Below are 16,249 nucleotides of genomic sequence, written 5' to 3' on the forward strand. Positions count from 1 at the left end.
AAATATATTTATGTATGTATGCATCCAATCCGAATGCAGCGTTCAACATGTCGCGAGAGTGGGGCCACCATAATGCATAAATATATAAATATGCGGAGCAAACAGCGAGGATTTGGCGAGCCCACTGCCTCTCCATTGACTCATTCCTCCTTCCCGTCGTATTTTATTCCTTTAGAAAATTTGAAGATCCGGCCAGCAGCCCAGACGAGTATTTCTTCCTTTCGCTTTCCTGTTTGCGTGTGTGCCACAGGCACGGTTTGATTCAAGTGGCATTGGTGCCTCCACGCCATCACATCCTTCTGCTGCCGCATTTGCGGGGCAATTGGGTTTGGGCATCCAGAGCACACACACACACACACACATCCGCAGCAAAACCATAACTTGCATCCCTCCCATCCGCAGCCAAAAAGGCTCCTCCATTGAGCCACACGGAGACAGGGTCAAGGGGGAATTAGTTTAAGTTCTCTCTTTATTGGTGGCTGCCACGCGAAGCAACAGCAGTCGGGGGAAAAAAAAGCAGGGAACAAAAGTGAACAAATAGGTATGACAAGGAAGCACCCCATTTTTTCCTTTTTTACTTCATCCGGTAACGGTGCACGTTGCCTGTGAAATTTGGTGCGCACGACGGCAGGGGGTGCGGCCCCCGTTCGGTGAGAAGAGCATTAAAAGCCGTGTCACGCCCTCGCGCCGCCTCAACTTCACACCAGACTCCAACGTGAGGGCCCCAGCAGCACTAGACTCCGGAAATGACTTCAAAGCAGCCTCTACTAGAATTGGGGTGGCCTTTATCCAACGTTGACGCGTGAAATAGGTTCAATGCGGCCACAAGAAAAATAACGGAGGCGTTTGCCGCCGCGTAGTTGAAGGAAATGTCATCGCAGAGCAACGCCTCCAGTATAAGACGAATGGAATCCTGTCGAGTGGACGTGAAACTCGTCAGGCTGGGGTACGTGGGCACATTAACAGCCCGGTAAAACAACTCCTCAAAGACAACATAGTATACACGTGAGGAGAGAAGAACACGTGGCAGGGCCACGTTGTACGATAGGCCTATCCCTCGCAGCCGCTCTCGTGCCAAGTAATCAAAGGAACGATTGCATTGACACCGCTCCATTGTTTTGCCGCAGTCCACAACGGCCCGCACGTTCGTCGCCACAAGCAAATAGGTGGATCGCAACCAAATTGAAAACTTGCACCGTGCCGCATCATACAACACTTTCATATCATCGTCGATGTTGAGCACAGATTCGGTGCGGAGAAGAGAGGCGACAAGCCAGCGATTCGCCACGGAATCGGATGGTTGCGGCACAATTCGCAGGAACGGGGCATGTCCAGTGCCACTGCATGCTGGTCGATGCCTTGTGTCGTACCTCGAGTTCAACGCAGGCAATTCGTCTGGCATTTTTTCCTTCATACCATTCCACACGAGCAGCACTTCATGGACAATACTCTCACCCCTCGGCCAATCATACAGAGTGGCATTCAAAACATGCAACAAACGATCTCTTCGCCACGTCATTGGAAATGACACCACCACTATTTTTGGGGAGTCCTCATGAATGTTGCCTTGAGCGGCAATAAGGGCGATCACTTTGCTCACCCTCGGCTGCGACGGCAGAGCAGGCTCAGGATCCATTTGTAATGCCCACACAATGAAAGGAAAAGTAAGAAGCGCCAACACGAGAAGAGCAGATAGAACGGGACGCAATACGCCAACAAAGCCAAGATGGGCACGTCGCCGCCTCATCCTCACGCCCTGAGAAGAATAAAAAGGAAGAAGAAGAAGAAGAAGAAGAAGAAGAGACTCCGTCAAACCCTCCCCAACACTTCTTCTCTAATGCCGCGTGGAACTAATAATGAAGACGGGAGAGTCAAGACACACATGTGTATAAATGCACACATAAATATATGTAATGTATATATTATATATGTGGTATGTACATGTATCCCTCTTTCCTCCTCCCTATCCTCCTCCTCCTATGCATTATTTGTTTGTATTTCCTTACTATCCCTCTCGACCACGTTTACTACCCTTCCAGCCTGTGTACACATATTCGGTCCATCATTTCCCACTCCACGTTACCTTCATTCCTCTCTTCTATTGTTGTGTGACCCTTTCCTTTCCTCCGTCCTGGTGAGGAATAGATGGAGACCTCATCCGCCGCACACACACACACACAGGGAGTGGGAGGGAGAACCGCCGTGCAGTCTATCCGTGGCCCCCATCTCCCCATCGCCGCGGAGGGAGGCAGCAGCCGCACACAGCACCGGCATCGCCGAGGGGAGCGGCGCCGCCGCAGCGCCCTAACAATGCATTTTTGCCTGTGCCTTGCCATCCGCACCCGCAGCAACAAAATACAAAAGTGAAGGGCATGCGAGAACACAGCCACAAGAGGAATTTGAGGGCTGGGCCACAGACGGGGCGGCGGGTGGCGTCTCACACTCACAAATGGGGCACGGTGCACACCATCCGCTCCCACTCTAAGTGCACTCAGAAGTCCGGCGCCCAGTCACCTTCGTGCCATCGCAATGGGGGACCACAAACAATCGTCGTCGCGGACCATCGGCTCCTATAACAGGAAAAAAAGCAGAATAAATGAGGGCATGTCAACAGCACAGCCAGCAGAGGGACACTCAACGGGATAAAGAGACGCAAAGTGACAGCAGATACGGTAACTACAGAAACACGCTGCAGGGAATCACAAAAAAACAAAAAACGAAAAATGAAAAACAAAAAAAGGATGAGAGTTTTGCAAGATCCCCGGAAAAAAAATTTAATTTGGCAAACACTTCATGTGCCATGCAGTACAAGGCGATCGGGTGTCTGTGTATATAAATATTACACGCACCAAAAATAAAAATAAAAATTGGAGCAAAAAAAAAAAAAAAGATTGCACTGTTCCACCAGCCCACACAACATCCTTCACATTTCATGCGGCATCCGGCATGTTCCTCCAATCCTCCTTTCCTGCAGTCCGTGGGACTTCACAGCCGCAGGGCCGTTACCGCGTGTGGTCAAAAACAAAAACAAACAAAAAGAGCGGGAAACACTTCGCTCATTACAGTGTGCAGCAACCGACCATAAAAAAAAAGACTGATCATTCAAAAAAACACCAGAAGCAACCACTAAAGAAAAAAACATTAAGGAACCGCAAAAAAAGGGGCGCAAAATCTCCGTCAGTAGTCGCAATTTCACAGACTATTTGGCCCACAAGACCGCGACAACTCCACACAGTCCCAGAAGAAGCACCGACACCCGAGACACGCACACACGCGAAGCGCTGTCGGCATTCCAATCACGCAGTATCAATTTCGTGTCGTGGAGCAGGGCGAGGCGGTCTTCTTGGCTCACGCCGCTCCCGGATTCGGAGTGGTTATTTTCTGGAACAGGAGCCTCGCCTTGTTTGGGCAGCGATCACTCACCTCCAGCCAGAGACGCCATATATTTTTTTTACTGACTGCGCATCCCCATCCCCAGCGGTCTCCCTTGGCCGCAGGGTTGTTGGGTTTGCGCTCTCCTTCGGCGCGGATTGTTCTTCTTCCTCCCATCAAGCTCGCCACTTCCGTAGAAGATTCCTCGCCGTGCGTTGTCCCGAACCCACCTGCTCCTGTAACAGCGGCCATAGACGACTTGTTTTTTTGACCAGAGGCGGCTGGTGCTGTTTCCTTCTCACTGCCTGTCGGAATGCTGGTATTGTTTCCCGCTCGGCGGTCGTGTTGCGCCACGGCAGCCTCGGCGTCTCCTTGTGGAAATGGATTCAACTGAAAAGCAGCTGAGTCAACATTCTTCGATGGGGTTCCACGGCCAGTCTCAATGCTCTCTGCAACAGCGACGGATGCCTCTGGCAAGATTTGTTTTAAGAATTCCGGACGTACCGTCCTGCTCCACACGCCCTCTCCTCGCCGTCCCACGGAACCACCAAAAGTATGCTGCCGCCAGTGGCGGATGTCGTGCACACCTCCGCTTAGTCAGGGCAAATGACGTTTCCCTCATCGTGGGGCGGAGTGACACACGCAATCGTCGCTCCGTCCGTGCATGATACCCAACGAACGTTACCCTTTTCAGTCACTCTCAAATGCACCTGCATGCCAAGGCACCGCAGTGCCGCATGCACGGCAGCACCGAGATGTGTCTCCTCCGGTTCCCTCAAATCCGTCTTATTGGCGGGAAGCGTGTCCAGACACCACGAAGAGGGCTCATCCCCAGGCATCGCAGACAAATATTCTCTCCTCCAAATAACAGTGTCATCATCACTCACATCCAGTGAAGAATCAGTGATGGAGCAACTGCCCATTAAGCGCTTTGCTGACATTTCACGGATACTACACACCAACCACTGGAATACCAATCCGACGTGCAGCGTCTAACAGGAACGCCCGCTTCGCAGAAAATGTGGAGATATTCACTCATGTTCAGTGCGGATCAATTCCTCTGCAGCAGCTCGCAGACTGCATTCCTGCTCCAGCGCGTCGGCCCCGCCATCTCCCGCTTCACCCTCAAGCAGCCCAGATCAGCCGGTGCGGCCAGCGTCAGCTCCGTGCAGCAGCCGGCACCTCCAATCAAAAACATCCACCCATCCATCGCGTGGCGCTGCCACAAGTGCGACTCCAGCGTCCTCCTGTCCCCATCGTCATCCTGCAGCTCCATGCCATCAACGTCGTTACAGTCGTGGTGCTCCCCCTCTGCCATCGCGGCAGTTGTCAAGTCCATCACCACCGACAGCGCCCCGCCACTCACTCCGGCAACATTCCTCACCATGCTGCGGCTGGCCATGTGCGGGTAGGTGAACCAGAGAGCATGGGTCACCAGATGCGCGGCGATGCGGGTGACGAGACCTCCATGAAATAAAACTGCCGGGCAAAGTTCATGGCGCCAGCAACTGGACGGCCATCCTCCAGCGTGGCGCACCGCAGTGATCACGCAACACCCGGCGCCGCAGCCACGCACAGCACCATGTCAGAATTGGCAACACCAGTGCAACAATGCCCAGCAGGCACCGTGAACCAACCGACTGCAAACAATGCCCGTGTCAGATGGTGGCGCAATCAACAGACCCTCCAGTGGCTGGACAAACGGACGATCCGCATGCAGTTGGACAGCAGCAGGGATAGCCTTCTCGGCAAGGATTTTGCCGTGCACAGAGGAAGAAACACCTTCCTTACAACCTCAATTTTCACCTAATGAACGCATTGCGTAAGACCGCTGTGAAAGGCAATAATTTCTGGTATCATTCAATCCCCTTGTGGGCACATTGATGCGAATGGGTGCCCATCGGCCCTCCCAAACAAAGGTGTACAGCTGCAACGCATCCTGCGCTTTGAGATGCGTTTTCCCCACCATCAACAGGGGCAACCACTCGCCGTCGGCACGCACCACAACGTCAATGGAACAGGAATACCTCAGGGAGACAGCAAAGCATCCGCTGGAAAACCAAATGGCATGCATCATCACAAGCAACACCTGCAGCGCTACAGGCAGTGGCGACGTGGATCAACTGACGCATAATATATATATATATATATATATATAAACGTGGTGGCTTAACAAGGATAAAAAACGCTGACACTTTCTCACCAATGAAAGGGTAATAAAATACAAAAGAGAGGATTCACGTGACCGCAGTCAAAGCAACCACAAAAATCATAAAAGGGAAAATGGGTGCACTCAACCACAACACAAGTAAAAAAATAAAACAAAAAGCCGAAGCGTGGGACGACCAGCGCACACACTCTCATTGCTCCCGTAAAGCAAAACACACACAGAGAGAGAGAGGGAGGTCGCCCACTCAATGCAATGAAAACAAAACAAAAAACAGTTACGGTGCTCCGCCCATGCAGCCAGGCAGGACGGCAGCGGTGCGTGTCGTGCAAAAGAGAGCACCAACGGGCCTGCATGGGTGTGCATGCATATATACAATGGGCACATTATGTGTGTGCTTCGTGGGATGAGGTGAGGGCGAGAGTCCATGCAAGGGGACACACACACACACAGAGAGAGAGAGAAGGACGAGTGTGTGTGCGGGCGGTGCATGGCTCTCTCTCCCTCACTCTCATGCGGCCACCACCGCAGCAGCAGCCGCACACGCAACAAGAAAAAGCAAAAGAGGGGAGGTGGTGTGGGAGACCGCGGTGCTGCCGTCACTGTCGCCAGGTTTGGTCATTTTATTCATGCTGATATTTTTAAATGCGGCCGTGTTTTCATCAGCGGTTGCTTCTTTTTTGGCTGCTGCTTCTGCCCCCTTCGTTTTTTTTCCTTCCCTCTTTTTTTGTACGTTTTGTATCTTCTTTTCTTTTTGCTCTTCTTTCGTGTTTTTTTCCGGTGGTTGTTTGTTCGTCTTTTTTTTTTTTTTTTTTTTTTGCGACCTCCGCTTCATCACAGACGCCACGGGCTGCTGATCCCACGACGAACCACGGGATACTTTGCTTCATCGACTGTGGGAATGCCTTCGTTGTTGAGAGTAAGGACTGCGACTGTTTGGGAATGCCCAGCATGCACGACGGCCCGTATGCGACGGAATAATTGCCACTTTGGTACGGACGGCCCTTGCGCTACTCAGTAATTGTTTTCACAACGTACAACGAAAAGGAAACAGAAACGAATTGTTTTTGTGATGAATATTGGCTGCGCTTCCCGTGGACCAGCAATCCACGTGGTGTGCGGGGATCTCTCCTTTTTATTATAGTTACTTTGCTTTTGTGTTGCTGTGTGCGCTGCACCTCCTCTTGTGTGCGCACCCTCCGTGAGGGGTGCCGACACGACGGACCGCTCTCGCCGTGTGTACGTGCGGTGGAGCCTTGTGTGCCGCTCCTGTTTGCTTCCCCTCTTCCATCTGTGTGTTGCGGCAGGGCTGTGTGTGTGTGTGAGTGTGTGCCTGCTGCCGTGGATTGGAGTGTGTGTCGTGCGTGGTGTGCGGCTTACGGTGCATGCCTGGCTGCTGCCCTCTCCTCATGTGGTGTGCCCTCTGTGTGTGTGTCTGCCGCACCTCTCGTCTCCCCTGTTGCTCTCCATGTCCCTCACTGTGCAGATCAGCTCCACACCACTGAACGACCACACTCACGATGATGATGACGTGCCGTCTGCTGTGCGCCCTGTTGGTGCTCGCCCTGTGCTGCTGCCCGTCCGTGTGCGTGACAGCGGTTGACGCGGAACCAGGTGGCTCCGGTGAGCCGCCATCACCGGACGCACCAGGTCCGGAGAACAGTGCCTTAGGTTTAGCTACTCGTAAAGTACCGGAACCGGTTATGACCGATGCGTTTAATAGGCCAGTTACGGCCATTGGGGGAGAGCCATCAGAGAATTTGTCTACTAAGCAGGGAGGTACAAGTGTGTCAGGTCAGTCAGGGTTAGACGGTAAAAAAACCCATCCGACAGGTTCAACTGATAAGTCTCATGAGTCGTTGGTAAACAATCTAGAGCAGGCTACGGATGAGTCAAAAAATAACAAAGAGGCTAAGGCACAGACACCACCAACTACCACGACAACTACAACTACAACTACAACAACGACCACAAGGGCAGCCACCGCGCCAGAGGCGCCAACTACGACGACCACCCGTGCACCGTCAAGTCTTCGCGAGATCGACGGCAGCCTCAGCAGCTCTGCGTGGGTGTGTGCCCCGCTGCTGCTCGCCGTATCCGCGCTGGCGTGCACCGCTGTGGGCTGAAGAGGTGTGTGCGTGCCAGCACTCAGCCACGGGGACATGTGTACGTCTACTGTGGCCCGATCTATAAACTAAGAGTAATTATGATGATTGTTTTTTGCTTTGTTTGCTGCCGCTGCCCTGCTGTGTGCTCCGCGTTGCTGCCTACATCCGCCACGTTGAACGCGTCTCAGACACAATTGTATGCATGCGCAGCAGGGCCTTAGCTGTTTTTCTTTTTTTTGTTTTGTTTTTTTATAATATCTTTTTTTTTTTTTTTAATTTTTTTGCAGGGGTTTGTGCGAGTTTTGGATTTGTGTTGGTTCCATTTGTGTAATGGTGTGTGCGCTGCTGCTGCTGGTGTGCTGCTGGTGTTTTTTACTGTACCGTGTCTCTCCGTTTGCTTTCACTCTGCGTTGACGGGGAGTTGGTTTGTGCTGAAGGCTACACGCAAGTGACAGGAGTGATGATGGCGATGATGACTGGCCGTGCGCTGCTGGTGTGTGCCCTCTGCGTGCTGTGGTGCGGTGCCTTTGTTTCTGTGGCCGAGGGACCTGGTGAGGTTGCAGAGGCTGGTGTGGAGATACCTGATTCTCAGCAACAAATGGCAGATGGCATACAACGAGAAGAAGGAGGTACAAAAGGAAAACAATTACAAGGAAAAGATACACAAAATGAAGTTGAACAAGTATTAAAACAAGGGGAGGATCAAGAAAGACTGAAAAAAAAAGAGGAAGAAGGAAGGGAAAACCAGGAGCAAATCTCACTACAAAAAAATGCTCAAGCGCTCGAAGAGAAAGAAAAATCAACACGCGAGCCCGCAGGAGGGTCATTGGAAGGAAGAAAAATTGGTGATGGTTCTGGAGGTCGACAACAAATAACTGTTGAGGAGGTTGGGAAACCGAACGAAGAAGGAGTTCTGAAGTCCGAAGAAAAAGTAGAAGTTGTAGTTGGCAAAGATGCTTCGGGAGTGAATTTAACTGCCAGCCAGCAGGAAACATCAGGCATACATACAGGAGAGTCTCCTGGCCAAAGCCAAAAAGAAGGCGGAAAAGAAGAGGATGACAGAAAAGACAAAGAACGTGAGCAACACGATCAACAACAAGAAGAGAATAAAAGAAAACTACAAGAACAAAATCAAATGCTGCAGCAACAGCAACAACAAAAACAACAACAGGATCAAGGAAGAGAACATTCAGAAAACAATCAAAAAGAATCCACAAAAGATAAAAATGGTGTTGGTACAAATCAAACCGCAATTACTCACAACAGCGACAGCAGCACCGCGGCAACCGCGGCCCTGCGGTCTGATGCTGGCACAGAAGACACTCCAACCACCAATCATCCGAACCGACCCTCCACTGAAGGCGCCACACCACCCGAAAAGACTTCCGATGGTGAAGCTGCATCAGCCAACAAATACGACACGGTCCCTCAGAGTGCAGGATCCACAACAGCGCCAACCACAAACGCCAAAGTAGGTGATACGGCGAAGCCTGTCGACAATGACAGCAGCAGCGCGGCCTCTCACACCACCTCCCCTCTTTTGCTTCTTTTTGTTGTTGCGTGTGCGGCTGCTGCTGCGGTGGTGGCCGCGTGAGGGTGAGGGAGAGAGAGCCATGCACCGCCCGCACACATACTCGTCCTTCTCTCTCTCCCTGTGTGTGTCCCCTTGCATGGACTCTCGCCCTCACCTCATCCCACGAAGCACACACATAATGTGCCCATTGTATATATGCATGCACACCCATGCAGGCCCGTTGGTGCTCTCTTTTGCACGACACGCACCGCTGCCGTCCTGCCTGGCTGCATGGGCGGAGCACCGTAACTGTTTTTTTGTTTTTATTGCATTGAGTGGGCGACCTTCTCTGTATCTCTCCCTGTGTGTGTTTTGCTTTACGGGAGCAATGAGAGTGTGTGCGCTGGTCGTCCCACGCTTCGGCTTTTTATTGTTTTTTTTTTTTTTTATTTTACTTTCTGTTTTTTTGTCTCTAACTCCCGCATCTCTTTTTTGCTTTTGGGGGCAATCAATATGGACGTTCTTTTTCTTTTCTACTCTTCCCTTTTTTAATTGTTTCTTGCTGCACTCTTCCTGTGAGGGGTGCCGTGTGTTTCCCGCCCAACTGCTCCACTTGCACACCCACCGACACGCTCATGACGACGGCCCTGTGCGCCTCGCCTGCTGCACGCATGAGGAGGGGCCGCGACGAACGGCGCGCTGAGGGAGCCGTGACGTGTGGGTGTGCGACGAGTGCCTGTGGGGCGGAGCACACATTTCTTTCCCTCTTGTTTTGTTTTGTTTTCTTTGCGACCAGGGCGGGCAGACACCCGCAGCGCCACACACACACAGCCACACCCTGCCGCCGTGTTTTTAAGATTTTTTGCTTTGCGTGTGCATTTCTCGCGCCGGCAGTCCCTTCGGTGTCGGTCTTGTGAGCATTTCTTTTCCCCCGATGTTTTTTCTTTTGCTGCGCTCACTCTTCCGATGGAGTGACGCGACTCCCGTCATGTCTGCGTGCTTCTCTCAGTCCCCGCACTCACGAGTGACTGTGCTCTGCGGGCCGCACTCACACGCCGATGAAAGGGCTGAGGGGAGCAGCAACACGCAGATGACCCCATGAAATATAAACGATGCGCGGACACATGGAGGGTCAGACGGTTGAAAGACATTTAAATATCTTTTTAATTTTTAATTTGGACAAAATATGCAGACAATTTCTGGAGCAAGATGGTAGTTAGCTGCTTTTTGTGTGTGTGGTTTTTCTTTTCTTTTTTTTTTTCCTTTTTTTCTTCTTTCCAAAGTGTGAGGTGTGGAAAGGTGAAGATGATTTATTTATTTTTTTATTTTTTAATTTTAATAATTTTTTTAATAAATGGCCGCTGCTTTGTCTGCAGTGCAATATTGTGAGCCTGAGCAGTCCTTTTCTCTTTATTTCTGCCATGCGCTTCTGCTGTACATTTTTGTTTGTGCGTCCCTTCACATGCTCTGCTCCTGTTTTTACTTCTTTGCTTCGTGTGTCTGCAGGCACACACAACCACACACACGCACAGGATGCACATTTCATTCGATTTGGATGCTTCTTTTGTAGTGCATGCTGGCATTTGCGTGTGGCGGCTGTTCTCTTCTTCCGCGGCCATGAAGAGAAGGAGGAGAGAGGGAGCGCCCAGCCCGCGTCTCTCTTCCTGCGGGTGTGATGCGCGCGGTGGATGTGTTGTGTGCACCGAGTGACGGTAGCCTGAGCTATCGCGTGCGTGTGTCTGTGTGTGTGGAAGAAGCGTTCTGCTGCCGGTGCTGAGGCTCAGCATGAGAATTATACTTTCAGTGGCTTTGATGTGCGCATGCATAGCAGGAATGGTGAGTTGGGTGCTCTGTGCCATGTGGCCAATGCGGTGCACACATGTAGCAACTGTGCTGCCAGCTGTGCAACGAAGGAGGAAGGGGCAACCGTTGCCTTCACGATGAATGTGACGACACATAAATACGCCGGCCCTCATGAATTGTGGCGGCGTCAAATTTCTCCCGATGGAACCATCCATCCGCCTGCACGGAGCAGCGATGCTGACCAGACGGGCATCTGTCAGTTGCCGTCACCCCGTGAAGGGAAGGATGACACAAAATCCTGCGGGACAACTGCGCCGCAAGTGAATGCCGAGCCGTCACGTCAGAACGAGGGTGCACAACAGTCTGCCGCGGCTGACGCACCCAATAACGTCGATCCGAGTCCCGCATCCAACACGGAGACCAACACGTCCGAGACGAAGCCTGAGTTTGCTTACGTTTAGAATATCAATGTGGCTCCGGCACCATCCGAAAGAAGGCCCACGCCTGTCACCGAGCCGAAGAGGGATCCCATTGATGATGCGATGAGTGGTTCAATAAATGTTGAGTTACTGCAGGGAGTCGATCTATTTGTGCTGCAGACGACGCTGGTGCAGCCGAAGGATGGGATTTTTCCAGTTACGACGAGGGATTCGTTTGCTTCACCCTCTCTCATCAGTGCTGGTGGAGTAATTGCTGCTTTCGCCGAAGATCACATGGATGCCGAATATCAAGGTGGTCAATTAAGTAAGCCCTTTTCTTCTGATGTGGTTGCGGGATACTTCGACTCTGCGTGGGATTGGTCCACTGTTGTTGGTGAAGTCAATAAAAGGATGCACGGAGGGCACACACTGTGGTTGGTGCAGCGGAGGGAAAGGAGAGTTTGGGTGTTGTGCTCCGCCCCACAACAATCATGAAGGGCGACGGAGTGTTTCCTCTTGCGGGAGGCTCTGATGTGTCCTACGAAGGTGGGTGTTGGAGAGAGGGCGGCTTGGAGCCGAAACTGGTTGTGGGTGATGTCACGAATCCCACGGGTGGCAGGCAGAGTGGACGGATCGAATGGGGCGGCCCCAAACCACTCTCGAAACGGATCTCTCCTGCTTCTCACGAAGGTGAATGGACGGAGTTCATTGCTTCTGGTGGCGCAGGTGTTGTGATGGAGGATGGCACGCTTGTGTTTCCTCTGATGGCGAAGAGTAAGGCAGAAGACGTTTGCTCCATGATCATTTGCTCGACGGACAGCGGCAGTGCCTGGGCGCTCTCTGAGGACATTTCCCCTGCGGAATGCCTTTACCCCCGCGTCACAGAATGGGAGGGATCACTTCCCATGATTGTTGACTGCGAGAATGGCCAGAGGGTGTACGAGTCGCGTGACATGGGGACAACGTGGACGGAGGCCATCGGGACACTCTCAGCCGTGTGAGCCAACGCACGATCAGGAGTCTCTCAGAAGGAAAGCCTGCGTGTGGATGCCCTCATCACCGCGACCATTGAGGAAAGGAAGGTCATGCTGTGCACTCAGGGAGGGCACACCTCGGGGGAGAAAAGGGCCACTGCGCTCTGCCTTTGGGTCACGGACAACAACCGCACGTTTTCTGTTGGACCGGTTGCCGTGGACAATGCTGCGAATCGGATGCTCGCCAGCACCCTGATGCACTCGGATGGCAGTTTGCATCTTTTACAACGGAGGGGCAACGGTGAGGGCCGTGTCATTTCACTTTCCTGCATGACGGAGGGACTGAGTGCAATCAAGTCCATCCTCAGTACTTGGGCGCAAAAGGACATTTTCTTCTCCAGCTTGTCTACACCCACGGCGTGTCTGGTGGCTGTTTTTTCCGATGCGGCCAGTGATGACCCGTGGAACGACGAGTACCCTTGCCTGCATGCGATGGTGAAGGAATGCAGTGAAGGACAACGATGGGTTACAATTGACGGGACTTGAGTCCAGGGCAATATGGCCTGTGAACACTCGGGGTGATGAAGTGCGTCATGTATCCTTGAGACACAACTTCACACTTGTGGTGTCGGTGAGCATCGAAGAGACTCCGAGTGGGAAAACTTCTCCACTGACTGCGGTGCTGGCGCACACTGCGTCCAACCATACCGTGGGACTGTCGTACAGCCATAATAAGAAGTGAGTGACGGCGTTCGAAGGCAAGACAACGACACGGAGCAGCACTTGGGAGCCGAGGAAAGAACAACAAGTGGCACACTCACGCTGCAAGGCAACAAGGCCTCTGTGCACATTGTTGGTCGGTCGCTGGGGGAGGAAGAGGTGCTGTTAACAGGCGAGAGGCCACCTGAGGTCCTGAGGTTTTTCTTTGGCGCGTGCGGTGGGCACGAATCTCATGTGACGCTGACGAACGTCTTTCTGTACAGCCGCCCACTGAACTCCACTGCGATGCGTGCACTCAGGGACAGGGTCCCCATTCCGACGAGAGAAGCGGCTCCGACACCACCCGAGAAGATTCGAGTAGTTGACAGTGTCAGAGAGTACGTTGCTGGGAATATTACGGAAGAGAAATGAATGGGCACAACGCCCCTGGACACGAATCCCCACTACAAATAGTCACCTCGCAGGGTGTGGAGCGGCGTGAGTCCCGACGACCACCTCGCCTCTCTCAACGACGTGAAACTGACACTGCGTGATTTAGACGGTAACAACACCGTGCGTGCGTGCGTGTCTTGTGTGTTGCTGCTTCTAATGGGATTGTATTTGGGTGGTGGCAGCCTTCTGAGCCACAGAGTGTGGATTTTCGACTCCTCACCTAGAATACATGCCGCATTGCCCGCCTTTTTTTTACTTCTACTTCTTCAATTTCTTTACTTTTAAATGTCTTTTTTCACTGTAGTTCAGCCGGAGTAATAACTACTGTTGTTTTTTCTTTGCGTAATTTTAGGTTGCTGAACACTGTAATGAGCGGAGTGTTTCTCCCTCTTGTTTGTTTTTGTTTTTGACCACACGCGTTGCCGGCCCTGCGGCTGTGCGTCCCACGGACTGCACGAAAGGAGGATTGGAGGAACAGGCCGGATGCCGCATGAAATGTGAAGAATGTTGTGTGGGATGCTGGAATAATGCGATCTTTTTTTATTATTACGTTTTTCGTTTGTGCAGGTAATATGTGCAAGCACCCAATCGTCTTTAGCTGCATGGCACATGAAAGTCCTGCCAAATCATTTTTTTTTTTTTCCATGAGTCCTGCAGGGGTCCCACATTTTGTTTGTTTGTTTGTTTCATTTTTTTTTTTTTTTCGTAATTCCCTGCGGATTTGTTTTTGTCTCTGCCGTTTTGACTGTTACTTTGTGTTTTCTTGTTCCGTTGGGTGTGTCCCTGCTGATTGTGCTGTTGACATGTCCCCATTTCTTCTGCTTTCTTTCCTGCTAGAGGCACCGATGGTCCGCGACGACGATTGTTTGTGGTCCCCCATTGCGATGGCACGAAGGTGACTGGGCGCCGGCCTGCTGAGCGCACTCGGAGGAGAGCGGATGGTGTGCACCGTGCCCCATTTGTGAGTGTGAGACGCCACCCGCCGCCCCGTCTGTGGCCCAGCCCTCAAATTCCTCTTGTGGCTGTGTTCTCGCATGCCCTTCACTTTTGTATTTTGTTGCTGCGGGTGCGGATGGCAAGGCACAGGCAAAAATGCATTGTTAGGGCGCTGCGGCGGCGCCGCTCCCCTCGGCGATGCCGGTGCTGTGTGCGGCTGCTGCCTCCCTCCGCGGCGATGGGGAGATGGGGGCCATGGATAGACTGCACGGCGGTTCTCCCTCCCACTCCCTGTGTGTGTGTGTGTGCGGCGGATGAGGTCTCCATCTATTCCTCACCAGGATGGAGGAAAGGAAGGGATCAAACAACAATAGAAGGGAGGAATGAAAGTAACGTGGAGTGGGAAATGATGAATGGAACATGTGTACACAGGCTGGAAGGGTAGTAAACGTGGTCGAGAGGGATGGTAAGGAAAAACAAACAAGTAATGCATAGGAGGATAGGGAGGAGGAAAGAGGGATACATGTACATACCACATATATAATATATACATTGCATATATATTATGTGTGCATTTATACACATGTGTGTCTTGACTCTCCCGTCTTCATTATTAGTTCCACGCGGCATTAGAGAAGAAGTGTTGGGGAGGGTTTGACGGAGTCTCTTCTTCTTCTTCTTCTTCCTCCTCCCTTTTTATTCTTCTCAGGGCGTGAGGATGAGGCGGCGACGTGCCCATCTTGGCTTTGTTGGCGTATTGCGTCCCGTTCTACCTGCTCTTCTCGTGTTGGCGCTTCTTACTTTTCCTTTCATTGTGTGGGCATTACAAATGGATCCTGAGCCTGCTCTGCCGTCGCAGCCGATGGTGAGCAAAGTGATCGCCCTTATTGCCGCTCAAGGCAGCATTCATGAGGACTCCCCAAAAATAGTGGTGGTGTCATTTCCAATGACGTGGCGAAGAGATCGTTTGTTGCATGTTTTGAATGCCACTCTGTATGATTGGCCGAGGGGTGAGAGTATTGTCCATGAAGTGCTGCTCGTGTGGAATGGTATGAAGGAAAAAATGCCAGACGAATTGCCTGCGTTGAAGTCGAGGTACGACACAAGGCATCGACCAGCATGCAGTGGCACTGGACACGCCCCGTACCTGCGAATTGTGCCGCAACCATTCAATTCCGTGGCGAATCGCTGGCTTGTCGCCTCTCTTCTCCGCACCGAATCTGTGCTCAACATCGACGATGATATGAAAGTGTTGTATGATGCGGCACGGTGCAAGTTTTCAATTTGGTTGCGATCCCCCTATTTGCTTGTGGCGACGAACGTGCGGGCCGTTGTGGACTGCGGCAAAACAATGGTGCGGTGTCAATGCAATCGTTCCCTTGATTACTTGGCACGAGAGCGGCTGCGAGGGATAGGCCTATCGTACAACGTGGCCCTGCCACATGTTCTTCTCTCCTCACGTGTATACTATGTTGTCTTTGAGGAGTTGTTTTACCGGGCTGTTAATGTGCCCAAGTACCCCAGCCTGACGAGTTTCACGTCCACTCGACAGGATTCCATTCGTCTTCTAGTGGAGGCGTTGCTCTGCGGTGGCATTTCCTTCAACTACGCGGCGGCAAACGCCTCCGTTATTTTTCTTGTGGCCGCATTGAACGTATTTCATGCGTCAACGTTGGATAAAGGCCACCCCAATTCTAGTAGAGGCTGCTGTGAAGTCATTTCCGGAGTCTAGTGCTGCTGGGGCCCTCACGTTGGAGTCTGGTGTGAAGTTGAGGCGGCGCGAGGGCGCGACACGGCTTTTAATG

The 16,249-nt window shown here is 52.0% G+C and overlaps 5 protein-coding genes and 2 pseudogenes across 5 annotated transcripts, besides 25 other annotated features; 4 read left to right on the forward strand and 3 right to left on the reverse strand.

Annotated features, from left to right (window-relative positions):
- Positions 1–2,766: a sequence feature (areas not merged during assembly with more than two copies in the genome that could not be assigned to a particular haplotype).
- Positions 146–213: a mobile genetic element.
- Positions 343–362: a microsatellite.
- On the reverse strand, positions 734–1,747 carry Tc00.1047053510275.10 (uncharacterized protein; the record flags this gene model as incomplete). The annotated part of the gene is made up of 1 exon (XM_815638.1): positions 734–1,747. One exon carries the CDS (start codon positions 1,745–1,747, stop codon positions 734–736), a length of 1,014 nt encoding a protein of 337 aa, XP_820731.1.
- Positions 1,760–1,802: a microsatellite.
- Positions 1,883–1,947: a microsatellite.
- Positions 2,767–3,649: a sequence feature (haploid, Esmeraldo-like haplotype).
- Positions 2,851–2,892: a sequence feature (A-rich).
- Positions 3,650–7,928: a sequence feature (heterozygous, Esmeraldo-like haplotype).
- Tc00.1047053510275.21 lies at positions 4,313–5,449 on the reverse strand (annotated as a pseudogene).
- Positions 5,506–5,530: a microsatellite.
- On the reverse strand, positions 6,051–6,374 carry Tc00.1047053510275.29 (mucin-associated surface protein (MASP), putative; the record flags this gene model as incomplete). The annotated part of the gene is made up of 1 exon (XM_815652.1): positions 6,051–6,374. The coding sequence occupies one exon, from the start codon at positions 6,372–6,374 to the stop codon at positions 6,051–6,053; it is 324 nt and encodes a 107-aa protein (XP_820745.1).
- Positions 6,245–6,316: a sequence feature (T-rich).
- Positions 6,337–6,358: a microsatellite.
- On the forward strand, positions 7,060–7,665 carry Tc00.1047053510275.50 (mucin TcMUCII, putative; the record flags this gene model as incomplete). Its single annotated transcript, XM_815639.1, has 1 exon — positions 7,060–7,665. The coding sequence occupies one exon, from the start codon at positions 7,060–7,062 to the stop codon at positions 7,663–7,665; it is 606 nt and encodes a 201-aa protein (XP_820732.1).
- Positions 7,462–7,513: a microsatellite.
- Positions 7,872–7,930: a sequence feature (T-rich).
- Positions 7,929–8,375: a sequence feature (areas merged during assembly that could not be assigned to a particular haplotype. This can correspond to areas where the two haplotypes were merged or to regions with more than two copies in the genome that were merged during assembly.).
- Tc00.1047053510275.60 (mucin-associated surface protein (MASP), putative) lies at positions 8,108–9,241 on the forward strand (the record flags this gene model as incomplete). Its single annotated transcript, XM_815640.1, has 1 exon — positions 8,108–9,241. The coding sequence occupies one exon, from the start codon at positions 8,108–8,110 to the stop codon at positions 9,239–9,241; it is 1,134 nt and encodes a 377-aa protein (XP_820733.1).
- Positions 8,266–8,391: a sequence feature (GA-rich).
- Positions 8,376–8,562: a sequence feature (haploid, non-Esmeraldo-like haplotype).
- Positions 8,563–9,848: a sequence feature (haploid, Esmeraldo-like haplotype).
- Positions 8,789–8,817: a microsatellite.
- Positions 9,585–9,628: a sequence feature (T-rich).
- Positions 9,849–16,249: part of a sequence feature (areas not merged during assembly with more than two copies in the genome that could not be assigned to a particular haplotype) that runs on past the window's edge.
- Positions 10,310–10,337: a sequence feature (AT_rich).
- Positions 10,400–10,437: a sequence feature (T-rich).
- Positions 10,469–10,516: a sequence feature (AT_rich).
- Positions 11,373–13,586, forward strand: Tc00.1047053510275.80 (annotated as a pseudogene).
- Positions 14,964–15,029: a microsatellite.
- Positions 15,110–15,150: a sequence feature (CT-rich).
- On the forward strand, positions 15,163–16,176 carry Tc00.1047053510275.90 (uncharacterized protein; the record flags this gene model as incomplete). Its single annotated transcript, XM_815641.1, has 1 exon — positions 15,163–16,176. One exon carries the CDS (start codon positions 15,163–15,165, stop codon positions 16,174–16,176), a length of 1,014 nt encoding a protein of 337 aa, XP_820734.1.

This window comes from Trypanosoma cruzi, genomic scaffold (assembly GCF_000209065.1).
Source record: "Trypanosoma cruzi strain CL Brener 1047053516699 genomic scaffold, whole genome shotgun sequence".
Lineage (NCBI taxonomy): Eukaryota > Euglenozoa > Kinetoplastea > Trypanosomatida > Trypanosomatidae > Trypanosoma > Trypanosoma cruzi.